Source organism: Ovis canadensis, chromosome 15 (assembly GCF_042477335.2).
Source record: "Ovis canadensis isolate MfBH-ARS-UI-01 breed Bighorn chromosome 15, ARS-UI_OviCan_v2, whole genome shotgun sequence".
Classification (NCBI taxonomy): Eukaryota; Metazoa; Chordata; class Mammalia; order Artiodactyla; family Bovidae; genus Ovis; species Ovis canadensis.
The window spans coordinates 26,427,090-26,438,352 of NC_091259.1; the positions used below are offsets into that span (position 1 = coordinate 26,427,090).

Consider the following 11,263-nt stretch of genomic DNA (forward strand, 5'->3'; position numbering starts at 1 on the left):
TAGTTCTAGTTTTAGTTTTTAAGGAACCTCCATACTGTTCTCCACAGTGGCTGTATCAGTTTACATTGCCACCAGTAGTGCAGGAGGGCTCCCTTTTCTCCACCTCGTCTCCAGCATTTACTGTTTGTAGATTTGTTTTGATGATGACCGTTTTGACTGGTGTAAGGTGATAGCTCCTTGTGATCTTGATTTGCCTTTCTCTAATAATTAGTGATGTTGAACGTTGTTTCCTGTGCCTCTTGGCCATCTGAATGTCTTTTTTGGAGAGATGTCTGTTTAAATCTTGCATCCATTTAAAAAAATTTTTTTAAATTGAGCTCTATGAGCGGTTTGTATATTTTGGAGATTGATTCTTTGTCCAGTGCTTCCTTTGCAAATATTTTCTTCCATTCTGAGAGTTGTCTTTCCATCTTGTTTATGGTTTCCTTGCTGTACAAAAGTTTCTAATTTTAATTAAGTCCCGTTTGTTTATTTTTGTTTTTATTATCGTTACTCTAGGAGATGGGTCAAAAAAGATCTTGCTGTAGTTTATATCAAAGAGTGTTTTTCCTATGTTTTCCTCTAAGAATTTTATAGTTTCTGACCTTATATTCAGGTCTTTAATCCATTTTGAATTTATTTTTTTGTATGGTGTTAGATAGTATTCTAATTTCATTCTTCTACATGTGGCTGTCCAGTTTTCCCAGCACCACTTAGTGAAGAGGCTATCTTTTCTCCATTGCATATTCTTGTCTCCTTTGTCACAGATTATTAGTGCCCGTAAGTGCCTAGGTTTACCTCTGGGCTTTCTATCCTGTGTCATTGATCTCCATTTCTGTGTTTGCACTAGTATCCTACTGTCTTGGTTACTGCAGCCATGTAGTATAGTGTAAAGCCATGGAGCCTGTTTCTTCCAACTCCATTTTTCCTTCTTACAATTGTTTTGGCTATTCGGGATCTTTTGTGTTTCCATATAAATTATAAGATTTTTTGTAGTAATTCTGAGAAGAATGCCATATTCCTCCATCTGTGTAATCTTTGATTTCTTTCATCAGCGTCTTTTAATTTTCTGAATACATGTCCTTTGCTTCCTTAGGTACATTTATTCCTCAGTATTTTATTCTTTCTGATGCAATGATAATGGGATAATTTCCTTGATTTCTATTTCTGATCTTTCGTCGTTAGCATATAAGAGTGCAAGAGATGACTATGTATTAACTTTGTATCCTTAAGCTTCACAAAATTCACTGATGAACTCTAGTGGTTTTCTGGTGACATCTTTAGGATTTTCTCTGTGTGGTGTCATCTCATCTGCAAACAGTGACAGTTTTACTTCTTTTCCAATTTGGATTTATTGCTCTTTCTTCTCTGATTGCTATGGCTAGAACTTCTAAATCTATGTTGAAAAACAGTGCCAAGAGTGGACATCCTTGTCTTGTTCCTGATCTTAGAGGAAATGCTTTCCATTTTTAATGTTTGAGAATGATATTTACTGTGGGTTTGTCATATGTGGCCTTTATTATGTTGAGGTAGATTCCCTTTATGCCTACTTTCTGGAGCGTTGTTTTTTTTTTTTTTTTCAGTCAGTGCGTGTTGAATTTTGTCAAAAGCTTTTCCTGCATATATTAAAATGATGATATGGTTTTTACCTTTCGGTTTGTTGATGTGGTGTGTCACACTGATTGACTTGTGGACCTTGAAAAATCCTTGTATCCCTGTGATAGATCCCACTTGATTATGGCATATGATCCTTTTAATGGGTTATTGGATTCAGTGTGCTAGTATTTTCTTGAGGATTTTTGCATCTTTGTTCATAAGTCATGAAGTGAAGTGAAGTAAAAGTTGTTCAGTCATGTGCAACCACATGGACAGTCCATGGAATTCTCTAGGCCAGTATACTAGAGTGGGTAGCCGTTCCCTTCTCCATTGTATCTTCCCAACCCAAGGATCAAACCCAGGTCTACCGCATTGCAGGCAAATTCTTTACCAACTGAGCCAGCAGGGAATCCCTCATCATTCATACTGGTCTGTAATTTTCTTTTTTTGTGATATCTTTGTCAGGTTTTAATATCAGGGTGATGATGGCTTCATAGAATGAGTCTGGGAATGTTATTCCCTCTACAATTTTGTGTAAGAGTTTCAGGAAGGTAGATGTTAAATAGAATTTGCCTGTGAAGCCATGTGGTCCAGGAGTTTGTTTGTTGGAAGATTTTTAATCACAGTTTCAATTTCAGTACTTGTGACTGGTCTGGTCATATTTTAATTTCTTCCTAGTTCAGTCCTGGAAGGTTGTACCTTTCCAAGAATTTGTCCATTTCCTTCAGGTTGTCTGTTCTACTGGCTAATAGTTGCTTGTGGTCATCTCTTACAATCTTTTGTATTTCTGTGGTGTCCCTTGTAACTTCTCTTTAATTTCTAATTTTATTGATTTGAGTCCTCTCCCTTTTTCCCTTGATGAATCTGAATAAAGATTTATCCATTTCCTTTTTCTTCTCAAAGAACCAGATTATAGTTTCATTTGAAGTGCTAGTGTTAGTCACTCAGTTGTTTCGTTTATCTTTGCTATTGTTTTCTTCGTCTCTATTTCTCCTCTGATCTTTATGATTTCTTTCCCTCTACTAACTTTGGTTTTTGTTTGTTCTTCTTTCTCTAGTTGCTTTAGGTGTGAGTTAGGTTGTTTATTTGAGACTTCCTGTTTCTTCAGATAAGATTGTATTGCTGTAAACCTCCCTCTTAGAACAGCTTTTACTGCATGCCATACATTTTGGATTGTCCTATTTTCATTGGCATTTGTCTCTAGTTATTTTTTATTTCCTCGTTGATTTCTTCTGTGATCCAGTGATATTTAATAACATATTGTTTAGCCTCCACGTGTTTGTGTTTTTTACAATATTTTTTTTTCTGTAATTGATTTGTAATCTCATAGTGTTGTGGTTGGAAAAGATGTTTGATATTTCAGTTTTCTTAAATTTACCGAGGCTTCATTTGTGACCCAAGATGTGGTCTATCCTAGAGAATGTTCTGTGTTCTGTGTGCACTTCAGAAAAAAGTATATTCTGTTGCTTTCTGAGGTATTTTTCGATTTGTCTGCTTTCTTCTTTGACCAGTTGGTTGTTCAGGACAATGTTGTTTAATTTCCACATATTGTGAATTTTTCAGTTTTCTTATAATTTCTAGTTTCATACCATTATGGTTGGTAAAAATACTTGATATGATTTCAGTCTCCTTAAATTACTTAGATTTGTCTTGTGGCTTATCTACCTTGGAGAATGTTCTGAGCATGCTTGAGAAAAATGTGTATTCTGCTGCTGTTAGGCAGAATGTCCTTTATCTGTCTATTAAATCTCTTTGATCTAAAGTGATACAGGATACAGGATGCTTGGGGGTGGTGCACGGGGATGATCCAGACAGATGATATGGGGTGGAGGTGGGAGCGGGGTTCAGGATTGGGAACTCATGTACACCCGTGGCGGATTCATGTCAATGTATGGCAAAACCAGTACAGTATTGTAAAGCAAAATAAAGTAAAAATAAAAATTAAACAAACAAAAAGTGTAGTTCTAATCCAACATGTCCCTTTTAATTTTTTGTCTGGATGATCTAGCCGTTGTTGAAAGTGGTATACGAAAGTTCCCTTCTCTTCCTGTATCGTTGTCCATTTCTGTCTTCACATCTATTAGTATTTGATACATTGTGCTCCTCCAATGTTTGGTGTACGTATATTTATTATTGTTATATCCTCTTAATGATTTGATCTCTTTGTCATTGCATAATGATCTTTTTTGTCTCTTGTTACTATTTTTAGCTTAAAGTATATTCAATCTGATGAAAGTTTAGTACCTCGGTTTCCTTTTGGTTTCCACTTGCATGGAATGTCTTTTTCCAGCGTTTCATCTTGAGAGTATGTGTTCTTAAAGCTGAATTGAGTTTCTTGTAAGCAGCATGTAAAAGTGAAGTCGCTCAGTCCTGTCCGACTCTGTGCATATAGTTGGGTGTTATCCATCCACACACTCTATGCCTTTTCATTGGTGAATTTAGTCCATTTACATTTTGAATAAGATTGATATGTAAGGAATTACTAATGCCATTGTATTGTTTTCTGGCTGTTTTGTTGTTCTCTTCTTCTTTTTTTCCCCTCTCTTGCTGCATTCTTTGTGAATTGATGATTTCTTGTGGTGGTGTGCTTTGATTCCGTTCTCTTTATCTTTTGTGAATCTGCTGTAGATTTTTGCTTTGTGGTTCCTATGAAGTTTACATAAGTCATCGTATAGATATAACAGTCTGTTTCACACTAATAACAGCCTCTTTCAATCATATCAAATATTTCTACCTATTTATCCTCTCTTTTTATGCTTTTGATGTCACAATTATGTATCACCTTTTATCTTGTGTATTTATTAACCAGTATCATAGCTATAGTAATTTTTAATATTCTTGTCCTTTAACCAATGTATGAAAGATGCATGTCAAACACACCACCATACTGCGATAGTGTTTACTGGTGTGTTGGATATTCTTATGTACTAATTAGTGTTCTCTGATTTAACTTGAACTTCTTTCATCTTTTTTTGTTTCTTTGTTTTAAATAAGACAGGTCTAGTGGTGATGGATTCCTTCAGCTTTTATTTGTCTGGGGTAGACTTTATCTTGCCTTCATTTCTGAAGGACAACTTTACCAGTTAGAGTACAGTTAGTTTTTTGTATCTATGGGTTCCACATTCAACCAAGTGTGAATCAAAAATACATAAGGAAAAAGATTCCAGAAAGTTCCAAAACTCAAGTTTGCCATGCACCAGCAACTATTTAAATAGCATTTATGTTGTATTGGGTGTTAAAAGTAGTATAGGAATGATTTAAAGCATATGGGAGGATGTGAGTAGTTTATATGCCAGTAAATCCTAAACCATTTTATATAAGTACTTGAGTATATGTAGATTTTGGTAACCTGAGAGGGGAAGGGAGGAGACTCCTCAAACTAATTTCCCACAAATTCTGAAGAATGTCTGTATTTTTCATTGGCAGCTTTTTTCTTTTCAATACTTTTGATGTATCATCACATTCTTTCTTGGCCTGTAAAGTTTCTGCTGAGAATATGCTGACAGTCTTATGAGAATTCCCTTATAAACTGCAAGTTTTTGTCATCTTGTTACTTTTAAGTTTCAATATTTTGCTTAATTTTTGACAGATGTATTATTAAATGTCTTGTAGGAGATCTCTTTCAGGCAAATTTGTTTGAACATCCTTGAGCCTTGAACTTAGGTATACAAATCTTTCCATAGATTAGTGAATTTCTCAACTGTGATTTAAAAAAATAAAAGAAAAACAAGTTTTCTCATCCCTTCCTCCTCCTCTTCCTCTGTGTGTGTGTGTTCAGTCGTGTCCAACTCTTTGTGACCCCATGGACTGTAGCTTGCCAGACTCCTCTGTCCATGGCATTTCCCAGGCAAGAATACTAGAGCAGGTTGCTGTTTCCTCCTCCAGGGATCTTCCCTATCCAGGGATTGAACCTATGTCTCCTGCATTGACAGGTGGATTCTTTACCACTGAGCCACCAATAATTCACAAATTATTTCCTTTGATATTTTTTCATTGTTCTCACCTGACTAGATAATGTAAAAATTCCTGTCTTCTAAATCACAGAGTCTTTCTTTTCTTTAATCCATTTGCTGTCAATCCTCTCTTTTGAGATTTCCATGTCATTCGTTGCGTTATTCAATTCCAGAATTTCTATTTGGTACTTTTTTTTTTTTTTTTAATGATTTCTGTCTCTTTGTTAGATTCCTCATTTTGTTTGTATATTGAATTTCTGGTTTTGTTGAATTTTCTTTCTGTGTTTTCCTCGACTGCATTGAGCTTCCTTAAAATAGCTATTTTGAATTCTTTATCCAGTAAATTGTAGATCTTCATGTCTTTGTGATTGTTTCCTAGAAGATTATTGTGATCCTTTTGGTGGTGTCGTGTTCCCTTGATTTTTCATGTTTCAAGTTTTGTGTTGCTGTCCTCACATTTGCAGTAGCAGTCATCTCCTACAGTCTTTACTAACTGCCTTCAGGAGAGAAATACCTTCTGTCAGCCTTTCTAGGGATTCTGAGGCTTTCTCAGGCTTTCCTTAGATATGCCTGCTCTGTGCTTCTTGCTCTCTTTTAAGGCAGAATTATTAAACTTGTGTCCCTTCTCTTGATATTGCAATGCACGAGGTTGAATACTGATAGCTTCCCTTTTGCTTTCCATGGATGATACTAAAGCTGAAGTTTGTGGCCTATCCCTGACCCACAGATTTGGTTCATGCTCATTAGCTATCTGCCAAAGCTCACTCTCAACCACTAGCTTCAGGAGCACTTGCAGGGAGCTGGACACAGGCAGGACAGGGGTGGGGGTGGGTGAGGCCCATGGAGCTCTGGGAGTGCCCATGGGCTAGTTGGAGAGATCTACTTGTAAGGCATCTCCAGCACTTCATAGACAGGCGTCTGGGTGGAATTCAAGATGTAGGTGGTAGGATTCATGTCCTTTTAACTCCCTCTGAGAGTCCTATCTACCTAGCCTCTCTTCCCACCACCCTGTGGAGCTCATGATTTAATTCTCTCGATTGGGTGAGAGAGAAATGGGAAAGAAGTTTCACATAGTTGGGGAAGTCAAGCACTCACTCACATGCTCTCACTTTCCTTCATGGGAAAAATCACAGGCCAAGATCTCTCTTGGCCCTGAACTATGCCACCTTGGGGGAGGATTGATGTGAATAAAATCAAGCTGTTTTATTTACCCTCTCCAGTGTGTCCAAACTCATTTTTTTAATCCATTGGTATGCTGAAACTTCTCCACAGGAGACCCAGACTTAAATAAAGTCTCACTTGTCTGTGGGTGATTGTCACAGACTGCCAACAAGTTATTGTTATTCCACTGCCAAGAAGGCCTAGAACTGTGGTTTGCGGTCCACTGCAGGGTTCACAGCTGAGACTGAGGTCCTTATGCCTCTTACCCACACATAATTGGTTGAGACTCATCTAGGGTCTTTTGGTGTAGAGTGCTAGATCCCGCAGCATCCGCAAAGGTACTTTTGTCCATGGATGGATGCCAGATTGTTGTTGTTGGGTGGAGACATGAGTGAGGATATCTCATTTAGCCATGCTGCTGACATCACCCTCTAGTACTTCACCATTTAGAAGAGTCCTTTTCTGCAGATACCAAATTATGACCATGTTTTGACTAAATATTTCCAGATTTATTACATTATTTTCTTTTGGGGAAATGTTTTCTAGATTCATAACATTATCCCCCTTTGGGGTAAGTTGTTGTTCAGTCACCCAGTCGTGTTCGACCCTTTGTGACCCCATAGACGCAGCATGCCAGGCCTCCCTATCTCTTACCACCTCCCAAAGTTTGCCCAAGTTCATGTACCTTGCATCAGTGATGCCATCCATCCATCTCCTCCTCTGACACCCTCTTCTTCTGCCCTCAATCTTTCCCAGTATCAGGGACTTTTCTAGTGAGTCAGCTGTTCACATCAGATGACCAAAATATTGGAGCTTCAGCTTGAACATTCAGGGTTGACTTCTCTTAAGATTGACTGGTTTGATCTCCTTGCTGTCCAAGGGACTCTTGGGAGTCTTCTCCAGCACCACAGTTTTAAAGGCATCAATTCTTTGGCACTCTGCCTTCTTCACGGTCCAGCTCTCACAACTATATGTGACCACTGGGAAGACCATGGCTTGACTATATGGACCTTTGTCATCAGAGTAGTATCTCTGCTTTTCAACACACTCTCTAGGTGTCATAGCTTTCCTGCCAAGAAGCAATTTGTCTTCTGATTTCATGACTGCAGTCACCATCCTTAGTGATTTTAGAACCCAAGAAGAGGAAATCTGTCCCTACCTCCACCTTTTCCCCTCTATTTGCCATGAAGTAATGGGGCCAGATGCCATCTTAGTTTTTTTAATGTTTAGTTTTAAGCCTTTCACTCTCCTTCTTCACCCTCATCAAGAGACTGTATAGTTCCTCTTCACTTTCTGCCATTATAGTGGTATCATCCACATGGGTAACTTACCTATAGAATATCTAAGTTATTATTTAATAATTAATTTTTCATACCAATTGCAACTTAGTTGCTATGGAAAGTAGTATAAAATATCTTTTTAAAATTCTAACTGGTCCACAAAGCAGCAGAGTTGCTAATTCTGAAAATATTTTCCATCTACATAAATTTTCCAATTTTTTTTTTTAAATTTTCTGAACCAGCTGTTTCCTATACAGAATATAATGTGAGGAGCACATTAACAAAAGATGCATAAGTAAAACCCACTAATTAGGCTGCTCTGAGATGCACTTGAGGTACAGGCAGGGCAAAAATAAGTATTAACTTGTTCCAGATAAATCATGGTACTCTAGTCCAGTGGAATTGGCACCAATTTGGCCATACTCAAGAAGATCAGGACTCAGTACTTTTTCTTAAAGTCCTCTTTCTGCTAAGAACAGCTTTCTTTTCTTTACTGACTGAACTCTCATTATAAGGAACTCTTTCATGCTCATCTCTGTAGGTACCCACCCTTTTAAAATATGGTTATTTGTGGCTTTAAATAACCTCATAGTGTTGTGTAGTGTATCTTTCCTACAGTGGTAAGAGAAGATGGCTGCTGAGTCAGAGTATTGGGCATTTGTGGGAGGTGCATGGGAAAATTGTTTACAGGTTTCCTTCAAGCTGGTCAGAACTGGATATGTTGATTAGGCACATTCACTTGATATCCCAGCTATCTTCTTAAGGTATAATAGAGTTGTTTGGAACTGGAGCAGTTTGTTGTCTTTTGGAATTCATCTTATGCTTGGAATATATTTTGCTTTCCATCATCTGGCTTTGGACTAAATTTGGAGTCATTCAGATGTGGATTTGAAGATCACGTGCATAATGTGGGTTCAGTCATTTAACCTCTCTTCACCTCATTGTAGAGTGAGGCTAGTGCTCCCCACACCAAGGATTCTCATGAAGATAAATGTTGTAGTCTGTGTAAAGTGTGTAGCACAAGGCCAGACCATTGGTAAGCCCTTAATAAACAGCTGCTACTGGCATAGCTACCAGGTGGATTTTTAAATTTTGTTTTAAACTTGTGTCCAATAATTTGGTCATCTTTGAACCTGATGATGGATGATGGTATTCAAAATGCCTTGAGGATATTTTACTTTTTCTTCAGTTTTTCTTGTGTCAAGTGATTTTTTTTCTACCTTCAGAAATTAGTTTTATTTTTATGGTCTGTGTGTTAAGTGTGTGCAGAATACCACAGTAACATTTATGTTTTCTTAAGACCATTTGTGAATCTTAGATACAGATTTAAATGGGGCAGAATTACTTTGTGTCTTAAGTAATTTTTAACTTAACATTTCATGTTCTATTTTATTCATGATCCATGTATCATAAATTGATGCAACAGATATTACCTAAGGGATACAATAACTTTAGATAGAGATGGTTTGATATGGCAGAACAAGCTCAGATTGGAGCCAGTCTGGAGCCAGACTCCAGGCCAGTTGGTGTCCTCAAATTGTGGATGCTGTATCCAGAGCTCCTAGAATTATTGTGAGGATTATATGAGACCGTGTGTACAATGTACCCTGCCCAGTGCCTGGTATATGATAGCCTTTTGCCCATATCTGTTAATGAATGGGAAAGGACTTATTTATGACACAGATAGCCTGACGTTATTATAGCTTCTTTCCTTCTTGAATAATAATACCACTTTGTCAAGTATCGGTTATTGGTCATTTTGTCCAATTTTAAATGTTTAATTTCATAATAATGAATTTAGTTATTTATAAAGTAAATCATTGGATTTGTTTCCACCAGTGATATCAAGAAGAAGCAGACAATGAGGAAAAGGAACAACAGTGAAGTCGAAGACGTGGGACCAGCAAGTCGTGACAGAAAGAAAACCAAGTGGGAAACCTTAGAACCTTTGGATACGGGCCTGTCTTTAGCTGAGGACGAAGAACTGGTGTTACATCTGCTCAGAAGTCAAAGCTAGATTGTTCCTGCTCTTGTCTTCTCCTTTAAACCTCTGGTCATGATTATGTGGACAAGAAATTGAAAAAAGCAGTAGGTTTGGGGGCACTTAAGTAACAAGAGTCCCATGTCTAGAGGACCCATTCTTCAGACAGGAGTGATCACGTCTCTGGGCCCTTTCACAGGCTGTGCTTGAAGCATCCCAGAGGGAGCTCACAGTGACGGTGGGTTATAAAATTTCCTGACCCTGTTTTCCAGCATGTGCTCTGTTAGCTTCTGTCCAGGGGTTCCTACATCTATCATTGGAAATGCTTCCTGTGTTTTACTGGCAAGTTCTGAAGACCTTGTTTCATTGTTAGAGGTTTCTGTCTTGCTTACCATACAGAAGTTTCTCTGTGATATTAAACAAAATTGCTCACAATTTTGATATATTTAATATCTCTAAAGAGTATGATGGACCAGCCCTGAGAAAAAATGAATATTTTTGAATTGTCATGATCAATAATAAACATATTTCCTATAAAATGAAATATTAATATTTTCATTGTATTCAGAAATATGAGAGATTCTCAAGGGGAGGCTTTTAAGATTAAAATACTTGGCCAATTCCTGAAACAGTGAATTTTGCATATTCTTTTTTTAATATAAATTTATTTATTTTAATTGGAGGTTAATTACTTTACAGTATTGTATTGGTTTTGCCGTACATCAACATGAATCCGCTACAGGTATACACGTGTTCCCCATCCTGAACCTGTTTCCCTCCTCCCTCCCCATACCATCCCTCTGGGTCGAAGATATCTTTTAACTTACACTTGCAGACTGGGTAGCCATTTATAAATAGAAGTCCTGAATCTGAAGACTTTGTTATCTAAAACCAGATCTGCTAGCGAGCACCTTGTATGCTTTAGGTACTCTACAAGTGCCTTGTTGAGGATGCTCCACAGATCCCAGCCCAGAGCCAGCTCCTGATTATGAGTCAAACAAGACAGATTCTCTTTTGGTTATAAATGACTGGCAGACTCTTCACAGGGAAGGAATCTGTGCCTTGGCACGACACCACTGATTTGATCATAGCTTTGTCACCTTCTCCTTGTCTTCTCTCTTTCCTACTTTCCATTCCATACACAAAAATAATTTTTGGTTACTGGTGCAAATGATTCCTGAATTCAAGAAAGGGAATATCCACAAACACTTCCATGTCAGCCTAAGTCCATTTTTGTGTCTGAAAGGTTTCTCCTGCCTTCGTACTTGACATCCTCATGAGTGATACTAACATCCTTCTGGCATCGAAATGAG

At 37.7% G+C, this 11,263-nt stretch overlaps 1 protein-coding gene across 1 annotated transcript in view; it reads left to right on the forward strand.

Annotated features, from left to right (window-relative positions):
- The window catches only part of DDX10 (DEAD-box helicase 10), a 319,725-nt gene extending 309,146 nt beyond the window's left edge, over window positions 1-10,579 (forward strand). The window contains exon 19 of the mRNA XM_069554961.1: window positions 9,809-10,579. Coding sequence (XP_069411062.1) covers window positions 9,809-9,986 — 178 coding nt within the window. The 3' untranslated portion in view covers window positions 9,987-10,579. The remainder of the gene's footprint in view (window positions 1-9,808) is intronic.
- Window positions 10,580-11,263: the final 684 nt, after the last annotated feature.